The sequence below is a fragment of the Carya illinoinensis genome, chromosome 5 (assembly GCF_018687715.1).
Source record: "Carya illinoinensis cultivar Pawnee chromosome 5, C.illinoinensisPawnee_v1, whole genome shotgun sequence".
NCBI lineage: Eukaryota > Viridiplantae > Streptophyta > Magnoliopsida > Fagales > Juglandaceae > Carya > Carya illinoinensis.
The window spans coordinates 17,006,440-17,021,575 of NC_056756.1; the positions used below are offsets into that span (position 1 = coordinate 17,006,440).

Genomic DNA, 15,136 nt, shown 5'->3' on the forward strand with positions numbered 1-15,136 from the left:
CCTTCTAAGGGCGCGTGTGGGCTACTACGACCTCCGTTTTCGATTCCGTTTGCGGCAACGGATTCGTCTCGACGCAAGGAACACCCTGGAGTTTTCAAAAATTGATTTTGAGCAACTTAAATTTTCGGACAGCTCGAACCAGAGCTCTGATACCAATTGTTGTGCCTCCGGCCTGTCCGAAAATCACACAAAACAATTTTAAAGTGGTTCAACAAATTGCTTACATCCACTGGAGTCTCTTTTATAGAATTTATATGAGATTTACAAAATACTCTACAAATTCTATTTCTCTCTCACGTTCCTCTTTTTCTCTTCACCCACTACATTTATCATCAGAGGTCTCTTCTATTTATAGGAGAAGAGCAGCCTACCTGTTGCAGCTTCTTTTGACTTGGGAGAGGGTGGGTGGCCTAACTATGGTAGGTGGTGGTGGGTGAGAATGAGTTGGTGGCTGCAAACCCAAACTCATTTCACGCTCACACTTACACTTGGATTGATTTCATCAAAATGATCAAATCCTTATTGATGGGGAGGAAGTTTTTAAGAAGAGATTTTATCGGCAAGATATTATTAAAAAAATATATATATATTTAAATGGGCTATTCTTATCTTATCTTCCCCTGTTTTAAAAAGTCGGACCACTCTATCACCGGGCAAATGGAGGCTCGACAATCAGCATTTGGGAAATGTCAGCTGGCTTTCCCACGCGTTGAGGTTACTAGTAGAATTAGAAAACCAACCCCGCCATAAAAAGAATAATAAATAAAGAAAGGCAAAGAAGTCCGCCCACAAGCGCATTTAATTTATTGCTAGCTTCTAGGAAAGTGCCAAAATAACCGTCTGTGACTCGATGCAATAGCAGCAATACTACATGTAAAACGCTGCATGGACTTTGTCGAGAAGGTTGCACAGTAAGCGTGAAACCAACCTTCGGAATAATGTGCTAGCTAGCTAGCTGTGGCTTTTGCCACACAAAACTGATCATCTTCATCAACCGACATCTCTCCACAATTTGCTGAAAGTACTATAAATTAAGATAGATAGTCACATAACTTGATCTCCATCCATCACCTTTGCATGCAGGTTAAACATTAGCATTTCTACATATAGTCATGGCTTTCAATATTCGAGCCCATAATGATCACCGCATCATTTGTAGCCTTTTTATGATAGTATTATGTTCATTTACACTAGTGGAGAACACGGTCGCAGTCGTGAGCATCGCTTTTCTTCCATCATCCATTTATATAATGTTTTTGAAGGATTTTTTCGTTTTTTTTTTTCACGTATTCTCATGCAATTAAATCTATTAATGAAGCTAAGGGTTTTGATATATTTTTATATTGTTTCAGTGGCTCAACCACGGGGGAGATCTTAGAAATCGGAGGTACGCATATGAAGAAGTTCTGATCAACCCGATGAAAATGTCAAAAATGCGGCTGAAATGGAAATTCTTTGCTGGTAAAGACATATCTGCGACACCCTCAGTGGCCAATGGTGCGGTCTATTTCCCATCGTGGAATGGATATTTGTACGCTGTTAATGCTTTCAATGGTGCATTGATATGGAGGCAGAACCTTACTGAATTAACCGGACTGAGGGGCACCGGAATCGTAGTAAACGTAACCGTATCGAGATCGACGCCGACGATATATGGTAACCTCTTGATTGTTGGAATTTATGGACCGGCTGTTGTGGTTGCTCTGGATCGATCAAATGGGAGGCGCCTTTGGTTGACCCAACTTGATTCGAGTCCTCGATCACAGATCACCATGTCTGGCACAGCTCACATGGGGTACCTAGCTAGCTAGTACTCAAACAATTGAAATATATTAATAATTATTTACATTCATATTTATAAATAATAACCTTCAATAACATTGGATTTAAATAGCTTTCATTTCATTAGTTCTTTTGTTCAGGGCATTCTATGTTGGGGTCTCATCACTGGAAGTAGGATTACCGGCAAATCAATGTTGCACATTCAGAGGCAGCTTGGCGAAGCTTGATATTAAAACCGGTCGAGTCGTTTGGCGGACCTACATGCTTCCCGATAACGGTGGGAAATTAGGAGGTTATTCAGGTGCTGCTATATGGGGAAGCAGCCCTTCCATCGACATAAAGAGGAAACATGTTTATGTAGGAACGGGGCAACTTTACACAACTCCACCCGAGGTGGCAGAGTGTCAAGCGAAGCAGAACAATCAGACAACAAAACCTACTCAACCTGATCAGTGCATTGGGGACGATATCCATTACAATTCAATTTTGGCATTGGATTTGGATTCCGGGAGGATCGTTTGGTCACGGCAACTTGGGGGCTATGACGTATTCTATTTTGCATGTCTAACCCCTAATAACCCTGATTGTCCACCAGGGCCTAACTTAGATGCCGACTTTAGCGCGGCTCCCATGCTGCTTAGCATAAATGCTAATGGAACGAAACGTGACGTAGCGGTTGCCGTGCAGAAAAGCGGGTTTGCATGGGCTCTAGACCGCGATAATGGCAACATAGTCTGGTTTAAGGTATGATTCTAATCGAAGTAGTGGATCTTAAAGTTCGCTGTTTTACATTGTAGCAAATGTGTAGAACGATTAACTTTCAGTTATATAGATCTAAACTGATCTAAAGGTGATCGCGAATTTTGCAGTTGGCTGGACCGGGTGGATTGGAAGGAGGAGGGTATTGGGGTGCAGCAACAGATGACAAAACTGTGTACACAAACATAGCCAACAGCAACAGAACACTCTTCACTCTCCAACCATCAAACCAGACAACGACGGCCGGCGCATGGGTGGCTCTTGATGCGAATTCTGGAGAAATATTGTGGTCGACGGCGAACCCAAGTAATGAGACTGCCAATGGACCTGTCACGCTAGCGAATGGAGTTCTATTTGCTGGGTCTGTAGCTCCAAACGGTCCGGTATATGCGATGGATGCAAAAACTGGGAAAATCCTGTGGTCAAATAATACGGGTGCTACTGTCTTCGGGGGTGCTGCAGTGAGTTACGGATGTGCTTATATTGGGAGTGGATATTCAATTGGCCTGGCACGATTCCACCCCACATGGACTACCGGAACTTCACTCTTTGCTTTCTGCGTTCAGTGAGAGACCCATCGATCCTTAATAAATAAGACAGTAACTTAAATGCAAATTAAGAATAATATATATAAACCTCAAGATTTAAGTGATCACATTTCATCATGTTGAGATACATATATTATATGTGGATCGGTCGACCTGATTAAAATAAAGTTATGGCTATATATATATATATATATAATTAATTAGTTTATTTTTATAAACAAATGGAAGCTGTACGCGTGAAATGCTGTCTGTGAGATCACCTTGTCAACGTCGAGATGAGAATTAACTGGCCAGCTTATAACAGAGTCGAATGCAATATTTGAGCAAGGGAAGTTTCCGTACGTTTTTCGCTGATTATAACATGATTAACAATAAGCGTTGATTGTCAGCCTGCCTCCAGGCTCCAAGACAGGATCATGTGACGATATTTTAGATCACATTAACGATGGCTCAGATCAGTCGGACTAGCTACTCTTTCATATAGGCGATCGAGTACTAGACTGCTACGAAGTCTTTTAATTTCTCGTTTGGCCAGATAATACGCTTCTTCATCCTAATCTCCATCATGCCCACCCATATTTAATGATACAGAGCCGCTTCTAAGCGGTCGGGCCAATTTTCACCTAATAACAACCTTCCATTGACATTATGCCACCTCAGAAATTACACCAAAATCACCCTACACTCGTTCACATGTGATAGAAAAGGCCAGAGAGAACGTAGAGGGAAAACTAAGGAGAAGCTTCACGTTTTGATTTATGTCGACTGTAGTTTCACGCCGACTAGACTTCCACTACCAGCATCCACCTCCACCAGTCCACCACCACCATTCCGACGCCGAGTATTGCCCACCATCTCAGTCGTTCACTCACCCAGGCCGATTTCACCCCACGAATCCATCGCCCATGGCTTCTTTTGAACTATTTCTCATGTTTTAATAAACACCCAACCCACCCGGATAATTAAATTGAGATGTGATTGTGATATGCTAAAATCATGTTCTTACGAGTCCCAGTTCAGTTGATTTACACTATTTGAAATCTTGAGAAAACTAGTTTCAGAATCCAACTGGTGAGGGACGAGAGAGAGAGAGAGAGAGAGAGAGAGAGAGAGAGAGAGAGAGAGAGAGAGAGAGAGAGAGATGTCAAAGGCATAAACTGATTTACCCAAACAGATTTACGCTAGTCGGGCAAACAAAACCAGATGCAAAGATACAAAGAATAACCAAAAATCTCAAAAATTTTGAACAAACCCAGATTTGAAACAAACCCAGGCGAAATCTCAAAGATACACCGCACGCCGTACGTCAAGCATCTCTCTCTGTCCCTCTTTTGCTTTTCTTTACAACTTTGTCGCTCAGATGATTTTTCTTACAGATTTTCTCAGAGTCCAATCACTCTTGCTGCAAAGCTTTTAGATATGTTTCATGACTCAACAGGGAGAACAAAGATGCAGCAAATTGGGCCAAACCAATAATCTGTAGGTGGGCGATGGAACAAATTGGGGATTTAAAATGTAATTTCGTCGCGAAATAAGATGAGAGCTCGCGGGGCCGAGAGTAGCGGTCGTTTCACCACCACCGTCGCTTAATGGGGAGGCCGTCACAGAAGGGGGTGGGCTGCGAGGGGCTCTGATTTATTTTGTTTTGGGGGTTAGGTCACATAGAAGAGAGAAGGAGAAAAAAGGGGGGGGGGGGGCGGCGAAGAGGGTAACAGAAACTAAAAAGGCTCTTTCACTTTTTTATTGTATGCATCTCGGTCACACAGTTAAATAGATTTGCCTCATACGTGGCATCACAGGATTGGTAGGTTGTTTTTAAGCTCTTATAAGCCCGACCGGCTCTAAGGTATTCTCTTAATGATATGCTAATTTCAAGCAGATGATATTTAAATGGTTGATAAACAAACCAATTAAGATATAGCACATGATCACCATGCTATTTAATGACATGTCATGTGACTTGAGATAACAGAACTCAGATGCATGCAGACAAGATTTATGACAAAGAGTTAGCATTACTTTTAAGCAAATTAAATAAAATAGATCGAGTGGAATATCCTAGCTAAGAGCTTTTCTATGGAAAAACAGAAACTTGACTAAAACAGGAGCCAAAGTTGCTCAATTGGGATCATGTTTGCTACCGGCCAAGTAATATTGGATTGGAGATCCAGAAGTTAAAAACGTCATTCCTGTGAACTCCTGCTAGCTAGCTTGCTAGGCTAAACCATTCGTGATCAGTATATCAAGTGCTTTGGAAACCGGATGTCCGAAATGGTGGACCTTCTGTCAGTAAGGCTTAGGAAGGCATTCTCTTCCGATCAACAGATTACGGAAGGAGATCAGCACGTGCCAAGCGTCATTTAGTACTTTAGCACAAGGAAGCTAGCTAGTTAGGCATTCCTGTGGAAAATATATATTTGCTTGTTACAAAAATTTAATTAAATAATCCAATATATACTAGAATATTTAATTCAGTATTCAAATTTAAGATTTCTATTATGATACTATGTGAAATGATCATCAATTATCTTAAAAATTTAAATAGATGGAAAAAGATGGATTTAATAATTTATATTTTGTGTTTAACACGACCTCCACCATGAAATCATATATTGTGCAGCTAGCGGTGAGTGGTAGAAATCACTCACCCATAAATAATTACTATATTCGAGAAAGAAAACGGCATTAATGCTACTCGATCAACCACTGTTAAAACTAAGAGAGGAAATAATTATTTGTGTTGAATCAACTGTATTACTTTATAGTGATTTACAAATAAATAGACTTTACAATGAACGAGTATGGAAATAATTACATATGCCAAATGAGCTAATTGGTGCCGATTTCTTGAAGGCTAAATATATGGAAATATACATGTGGAAATAAACATATGGAAATATACATAGCTGTCAATACTCCTCCTCAAGTTGGTATATAGAGATCCGTAATGCCCAACTTGCGTGAAAAATGATGAAAAGATCCTGACCTAAAGCTTTGGTGAAGATATCGGAAACTTGATCATGTGAAGAGGTGTGAACAGCTTTAAGGTTTGAATGAATCTTATCACGAATAATGTGACAATCAATCTCAATGTATTTGGTGCGCTCATGAAATATAGAATTGTGAGCAATGTAGAGACCAAATTGATTATCACAATATAAGGTGAATGGTTCAAGATTAGAAATACCAAAATCAGTGACAAGCTTTTTGAGCCAGGTGAGCTCGTAGGTGGTGACGACCATAGCTCGATATTCTGCTTTAGCAGAAAAGCGCGCCATGATAGTCTGTTTCTTAGTATGCCAGGAGATCGGACTAGTGCCTATCTAAATAAAGTAGTTGGTAGTGGAACGATGAGTGGTGGGACAACTGGCCCAATCAGAATCAATATAGGTTGTGACATGCAGACTGTTAGAGGAAGAAAAGAAGAGGCCTTGGCCGGGGCTACCTTTTATGTAGCGGAGAACCCAAATAGCGATAGTCATGTGAGGAACCTGAGAAGCATGCATGAACTAACTAAAGATGTTGACCACATAAACAATGTCAAGTCCGGTAGTGGTCAGATAGATGAGACGACCAACGAGACAATATGAGGAGCAAGGATTAGAAAGTAAATCACCATCTTGAGTACTGAGCTTCAAGTGTTGTTCCACAAGAAAAGAAGCAATCCGAGCCCAAGCTGTCCCCTGTTAGAAAGTATGTTAAGAGCATATTTGCACTAATTAAGGAAGATGCCGTTAGGAGACTAAGCAACTTCAAGTCCATGAAAATACTTTAGAAAATCAAGGTCTTTGGTCTTGAAATGAGTGGAGAGAACTCTTTTGAAAAACTCGATCTGAGAGATGTCATTACCAGTGACTAAAATATCACCAACATAAATAAGAACAAGAGTAATGCTGTTGCAGGTGACAAAAGTGAACAAAGTATGGTCGGCCTGAGATTGATGAAAACCTGCATCAAGAAGCACATTGGTTAGTTTAAAAAACTAGTTCCGGGAGGCTTGTTTGAGGCTATAAAGGGATTTTCATAGCGACAGACATGGGTCTCCCCCTTAGGGCAATGGCCGGGTACTGGATTTATGTAGATTTCTTCATCAAGATGACTGTGCAAGAAGGCATTGATGACATTGAGTTGATAAATGATTCAATGTTTGGAGGTAGCCACTGCTAACAAGCACCGTACAGTGGTCATTTTTGCAGCCAGTGCAAAGGTCTCATGATAATCAAGACATTCAACTTGAATATAGCCATTGGCAACAAGACGAGTTTTGTACCTCTTGATGGAACCATCAGCCTTAAGTTTAGTTTTAAAAACTCATTTGCTACCAATGGGTTTCTTACCAAGAGGGAGGGGCTTGAGAGTCCAAGTCAAATTATCCTCTAAGGCACGAAGTTCAAAAGACATGGCCTCATGCCAATGGAAGTGACGAATAGCCTCTGAATAATAGGTGTGATTAATACAAGTGGTGAGAGCATTTAAATAAGAAATATGGGAGGAAGAAAAACAAGCATATGAAAGAAAAGCATATAAAGGGTGAGCAATACCAAAGACTAGTACTGGAGCAGGTGAGGATGTCGTGGGCTCCATAGGTAAGGTGGACATATATAGTCATGAAGATATGCGGGGTGAGTAATGGTGCAACGAGGACAAGGAACAGGTGAGGATGGAGAAGAGGAAGGTGACGGAGATGGAGAAGATGAGGTGGCAGGGGAATCAAAGGAAGGAGGAGAAGACACTATAGGTTCAGGAACGGGAAGAGTAATGATGAGAGTGGAGAGGGAAGAAGAGTCAGAAATATGTTGTAAAGGGAATTGTTACTCATGGAATGTGGCATCACAAGAATAGAAAATAGATTGAGTGTCAAGGTTGTAGAGCTTGTAGACTTTATGAGTATTGGGATAGCCAAGAAACACACATTTGGTAGCACGTAGAGAAAATTTGTCACAATGCGCACATAGAGTTTGAGCATAGCAAAGACACACAAACACACGAAGGTGCTCATAATTGGGTGGTTTGTCAAAAAGAGTTTCAAAATGTGATTTATTTTGGAGAATGCGACTAGGAGTACAATTGATGAGATATGTAGCAGTGAGAATACAATCACCCCAAACCTTTAAAGATGGGTGGGCTTGGAAGCGAAGGCGTCGAGCAAAATTTAAAAAGTGCTAGTGTTTATGCTCTGCAACACCATTTTGTTGAGGAGTTTCAATATATGTATGTTCATTAATTATGCTGTGATCCTTGAGGTAATTTTGAAATTGATGAGATAAAAATTTTTGTCCATTATCAGTGCGAATGATTTCAACGATGGTGTTAAACTGATTTTGAACAATGGAGAAAAAATGTGTTATGTGAGTATAGGCTTTGGATTTAAAATGCATGAGATAGATCCAAGTAGTGCAAGAAAAATCATCGACAATTGTGAGAAAATAATGGGTCCTACCTAAAGAAGAAGCATGATTACCACCCCAAATATCACAAAGAATACAATTAAAAGGAGAAATACTTTTAATAGGAGAATGAGAAAAAGACAATTTAGTGTGCTTAGGACGAGCACAAATGTCGCAATCAGAAATAATATAAGGAGAATTAAAAAGACTGGAAATAATAAAACTATAATAATGACCTAGACGTTGATGCCATAGAAGCTTATTAATGACGGTGGGTGCAGCGAATGCAAGAGGAGGCTCAAGACGATACACATAGAGTCCATTGGAAAGATCACCCGCTCCAATCGGCCTCATCAATTGTGGGTTTTGAAATAGACAAGTGTTAGAAGAAAATAAAATAACACAAGAAGTTTGGAGGGTGAGTTGGGAAATGGATAAGAGATTAAAAGAGAAAGCGGGGATATAATAGACATTTGAGAGGGTGAGAAGGGGAGAAAGGATGCACGTCTCGATGCCTTTGGCTGGGACTTCATGGCCATTGGGCAGCCGCACAAGGTGATTGATGTCTAGTTTTTGTAAGTCATGGAAGCAAGATTTCTAGTGAGAAATATGGTGGTTGGCATCACTATCCACCACCCAATGGTGGTCCCAATTGAAGGGAAAAATAGAGGAAGGAGGGTAGAAAGTGTTACTGACAAAATGGGCAGTAGAGGGCGAAGGAGGTGAAGGCGTTGGTGCTAGCAAGGAGATGAGTTTCTAGTAGAGGTCTAGTGAGAGGCCAAGGACGAGATTAGACACCGAGTGGGTGGCGGTAGCCTGATTTGCCGACAATGGAGGTTGACCAAGAATCGAGCTCTACAGCTTGGGGCATGGATCGCGATCAGGTGGGCAGCCCACGACTTTCCAACACCAATCGCGGGAATGACCATCCTTGCTGCATACAATGCATTTGAAGGTGGATTAGGGCCGGCTAGGGGGATGAACGACTAATGCTAAACTTTCGAATGGAGTGGTGCGAAGATGAAGCAGCCGTTGTTGTTCCTCTTGGAAGAGAATGGAGAAAACTTTGTTGACAGAGGGGAGGGGATCCATTGCCAAATTTGTGTTCGAAGAGGTGCAAAATAATCGTTGAGGCCAAGGAGAAATTGAAAAACTCGCTCATCTTCAACCTGTTGTTGCAGATCCTTGAGATCAATGCTACTCTATAGATGACTAAGTTCATCACAAAGTTGTTTGATTTGATTATAATACTTGTGGACTGAGTTGGTTGTTTGTTGCAGGGAAGAGAGAACTCGTTTGAGTTGATAAATTCGGGCGTTGTTGCCATGATAGAAACGGGAAGACAAATCAACCCATACAACACAATGAACAGTATGCTTTTCAAGAGAATTTGCAACGGATAGATTGATGGAGTTAACGATCTAGGTAAGGACCATGTCTTTGGTTTGGTTCCATTGAGAATAGGCTAGTGAGGAGGGGTGATGGTGCCATCAACGAAGCTTAATTTATTTCTTGCATTGAGTGCTTGTGTCATGGCTTTCTGCCATTTGGAAAAATTGTCACCAGTGAGGAGGCCATTGACGAGGGTGAGGCCACGAGAATCTAATGGGTGAAGAAGGTAGGGAGAGGCAACGGGAGGGATGGGGTCGGTGGCCATATGTCTATTAAGGATCGATTAGTCTAATACTATGTTAAAACTAAGAGATGAGAGAATTATTTGTGTTGAATCTACTGTATTGCTTTGTAGTGATTTACAAATAAATAGACTTTATAATGAACAATTATTGAAATAATTACATATGATAAATGAGCTAAATATTGGTGCTGATTTTCTGTTGGTTAAATATATGGAAATATACATAGTTGTCAATAACCACTCAACGTGTATTGCTAAACGTACTCATGGTACATTTTTACTTTTTATTTATTTTTTATTTTAAACATATTTTAAGCATTTTTAAATATTTTTTTAAAAAATACTCAAATTTACTAATAATTACTTCTTTAAATACTATTAAATAAAAAATTAAAAATAAAATATACGTGTGATCAAAATAAAGTAACAAAACTATCAGACAAAGAAAAGCATGATGATTTTCCTTTTTAAAAAGACGATCGAATTGGAAAATAAATATTAAAGTACAAAAAACAGAAGTACAAACAATACTTTCGTTCGTCGGAGAGGTCGAAAATTAGGTCGTCAACTTACAAATGCCAAGGTTAGAACTGACTTTGCAACTCCCAAATTTGGACACTTTTTTTGCCGCAATCAGTACATGCTCAGAAGTTTCTTTTAGAGGCCTACGGTATTCTCTTTATAAACCCCAAGCATATGTATGAAACGTTAATCTAAGTTTGCCGCGGCGCCCTAGTCCTAACCACCTTGCCTCCAACCCACAATCTTCCTGTCCCTTCTTAACTCTCGTTTCCAACGTCCGAATCATTGATTACCCTAACAATGGCGAAGGATTCACAGCAGCCAAGTATATTTTCATTGTCATCGTCTGAAACGGAGAAGACAGAGTTTGGATCTCTTTCCAAGATATGTTGCCTTTGTAAGAGTGAACTTAAAGAGGGCGCTGCATTGTTTTTGTATGGGTACGTACGATTTCTCTAGTCTCCAATTTTCTGTTCTTTCAATGCATGCAAAAACCACTGTAGTTTCGTTATTATTATTTCCTGTATGATTGAGGTTTGTTGTATTAATAGTTTCTTTTTTAATTATTCCTATTGATGAAATACAAGTGTACGTGCGTACGTAGAATATATAACAAAGGGAGCACCATACAGTGGCGGAGCGACATTGTGTTGCGGAGGGGGGGGCGGGGTAAGTGGTGAGAATATATATATACATGTGTTAATTTTTTTGATTTAATAAAATAATATTAATTTATTATCATGTATTGGTCCCACCTCTAAAAATTATTTTGACCCCTCCATAAAATTTAATCTGATATAAAAATGAAATAAATAAAACGCATCTCATATAAAATAAAATACATAATTTTTATTATAAAAAAATAAAATTCTAACTATAATTAGTAGTATTTCTAACATCTTTCTATTATCTATACTGAAAGAGAAATAATTAAGAATTTTAATTTAGATTCAATACTTGATGATTTTGTTTGTTTAAAAGAACGCAAGTTATAATTTTAAACACTCTGTATTTTTTTTATTTAATATATTTGTATGAATATCTTTATATTATTTTAATATATTATTCTTGACATATCAAATATTTTTTTAATATATAAATTGTATTAAACATAATTTTTTTATTGTAAATCTTCCTATCAAGTTATTATATATGGTAAAATCTTTTTTATAAAATCAGAATAAAAAATATTTTTCATATATTGTTCTAGTTTTATTTTGCCCCTCCTAGAATAAATTTCTAGCTCTGCCACTGGCACCATATATTCCTATACCATATGATCATGACTGAGTCAATCGATTCTCTATATCGGTCGTACGTGCTTTAATTCAGAAAAGCAAAGAAAAGAGATAGAGAAGATTCTAAGAATGAGCTTTTCTTCTCTTTGATAGAGAAGATTCTAAGCCTGAGCTTTTCTTCTCTCTAAGTATTTAAATTGATCCGGTATTCACAGCTTGATGTAATGTTTCATCTGATGATTCTGATCGTTAATTATAACTCTCATTAAGAAATATTTAGAAAATAAGTACTTCTCAGTTATTTTAAAGGAAATTAAAACGAGAATTCAGAAAGTTCGAGTACTTTTGTATTAGTGTTGTTGAGATGGATCGAGACGTAGTACAAGAAACAGGAATTTGCAGAACTTAACTCGATCGTCATAATGTTTTAATTCCATCATGTGCATTACACTATCTGCAGTACTTTTTTCTTGCTTTCGTTTCTACTTGTCCAAGCATGCATCGTAGATCCGTATTTCATGTCATTAGCCAGAGTTCATTTTATGGACTAGATATTAAAGGTGGTAGTTTATGCAATGCAGAGAATTTCAGGCATTTTGCAGCCACAGGTGCCGTCAGAAACAGATCAGCATCGACACGGAAGAACAATATTACCGTCAGAAGCAAATCAACATAGATGAGGAAAAGAAATTATGAGATTCTTCTGCACTTAATTTACACGGTCATGTCAAAACTATTTGGATTCTCATCATGTTTTGGCATATCGATCTTTTAATATTATGGCACAGGCACTTGCTTTAGGATCAAAAGCTCTATATATATGTCACCAATTGATGGAATAAGCTAGCGATACATGCATTTTTGAGTTTTGAATTTAGATCTTCAAAATAAGTAAAGACATGATTTAATTTCCCATATGAATATATATATATATATATATATATGTTCAGAATACTTTTTCATAAAAAGAAAGAGCACATAGATCACGATCATATCCCACCAAATCTTCATGCCAACACACACAATCGATCGATCTCATGACATGCAAAGGCATAATAGAATATATATTTCTTTGTTCATATTCCATCTTCATCTTTAGAATTGTTAGAATCCAGGGTCATGAGCAATATTTTGTAATTGGTATGCAACACAATTATATAAGATCAACAGACTCCTCAATCTGCTAGGATTGAACCGATCGAGAAAACTCACTACAAGAAAATACGTCTTTTCCAGCGCCACTAATAGTCACAAATAACCCCAAAAAATGCTGGTAATAATTATTTGCAGCGTTTTTTGATACGCCGGATGTTAGTCGCAATTGTATACTCACTTATAAATTAATCTAGCGATAAACTAAAAATGCTGCAGATATTCCACTATTTACAGCGTTTTCTCACGCTGCAAATAATCCATAAAAACGCTGGTAATATCATTTTCTTAGAAAATGAAACGCTGCAAATAAAGAGTTTAGAGATCTACTTATTTATGTTTTCTTTTGCTAATTGGACACCAACAACAAGCTGCAAGTAAACTATGGTCAATGCTTTTTTAACACAAGTCTACACCAACCGAAGGTTAGCATATTATTTCAGCTTCTCAATATTTGACATGAAAGATATGGGAGAGGTTGAGATGATTCTTGGAATCAAGATTGTGAGGACAATCATTGGTTTGTGCTAGACATAGTTTCATTATATTGAGAAAGTGATCAAGAAGTATGGTCATGAAGACCAAAAATTAGTCTTAATTCCATGCGATCCTAGTCTTAAATTGAGAGAAAGCACAAGAAGATATAGATACAAATTAGAATATTCTACTGTGATTGCATAATCTAATGTATGCTATGCATTGTGCTAGACCTGATATTCCATTTGCTATTGGGATGCTAAGTAGATTTATTAGAAATCTAGGTAACGAGCATTGTGATGCTATTTCTCGAGTTCTAAAATACCTGAAAGGGACAACGAATTGTGGTTTACACCATCATGCTATTTCTCGATTATATATAATTGCAATTCATGACATTGTATGCATATCCTATATTATATATTTATCCACCTTGTGAGACCTTGCACACACCCTTCAACTCATCCTGCAATGAACAGACAAGCATTGGGACATTTCCATGTAACACACAGTTAGGAAATGAGTTGCTGTGTCCATACTTTCCAGCCTTCACACCCATATGTTCTAGCTACGGAAAAGGGCCATGCATTTTACCTAGAAAAGCCTCTATTTTTAGCTAGAATAGGTCACAGAAAAATGGGTAGAGTCATACCCATGAAATAGACCACCACGTACACAACAAAAACAAGCCATTGGTGCAAAAGGAAGAAGATGGGAATCGGATTGACAGTTCCAGAAATCTATTGTGCAAACAATTAGGCAAGGTTCGAATAACATAAATTCATGCATGAAGGGGGAGCTTTTATGCGACTTAAGGGTTCAGAAAATATTATACCTTGCTAATAAAACATGTCCCCGAGAAGAATACGCCGGTCGATTCCCCAAAATGAACCCAACACCGTGAGTTCCCAGCCGAAGTTTTCTGGCACTTGAACACCCAAACTATTTGAAGGGTCTTCGCTGGCTCAAACTTATAGGAAAGCCGCCGAGAAAATGCAGACTTGTGAGCTCCGTGAGACTCCAAAAATGCAGAGAATGCAGAGAAGGGGGTGGGAAAATTCAACTCCGAAAATGAAGAGAAGTCCGTGGACGTGTGTGTGTTGTGAGGCCTTCAAGCCGAGCGTTTGCACGGATGGAAAATGCAGGGGATTTGCAGAGAATCGCTCCAGAGATTCGGTTTTGCCGAACATGGGTCGGGGGAATGATTTGGGGAGTGTCTTGGCCGAATCTGTTTGGGGGGAAAAGTGATGGGGGGAAATAAAGTAAAGTAGAAGTTTGGCGCCTCACTTTTTCCCGAAGTAATAAATCGCTGCGCTAAATATTTTTTATCTGCAGCGCCAATAGTTGCCGCTATAATACCAATAGTCGCTGCAATAAAATAAATATCTCATTCCTTTCAATTATAACACGATTATCATGAGCGATATAAAAATCGCTGTAAATAAGAATCATATATAGCGATTTTATTTGCAGCAATTAGAAAAACGTTGAGAAAAGCTTATTTTCTTGTAGTGACTGATCTATTATTGCAGCTTCGTTTGTTTTGATCACCTGTAAGTTGTATCAAGCCAGCTTGTCATGGTATTAGAGCCATTAACCTGATGATCTGATTGATTGATTACTCTTTCTTTCACC

General features: G+C 38.6%; 1 protein-coding gene across 1 annotated transcript; it reads left to right on the forward strand.

The window, feature by feature from the left end:
• The first annotated feature begins 1,048 nt into the window (after positions 1 to 1,048).
• On the forward strand, positions 1,049 to 3,272 carry LOC122309353 (polyvinylalcohol dehydrogenase-like). The gene is made up of 4 exons (XM_043122828.1): positions 1,049 to 1,214; positions 1,353 to 1,795; positions 1,923 to 2,526; positions 2,652 to 3,272. The coding sequence occupies exons 1-4, from the start codon at positions 1,113 to 1,115 to the stop codon at positions 3,108 to 3,110; spliced, it is 1,608 nt and encodes a 535-aa protein (XP_042978762.1). The 5' UTR covers positions 1,049 to 1,112; the 3' UTR covers positions 3,111 to 3,272.
• The last annotated feature ends 11,864 nt before the right edge of the window (positions 3,273 to 15,136 follow it).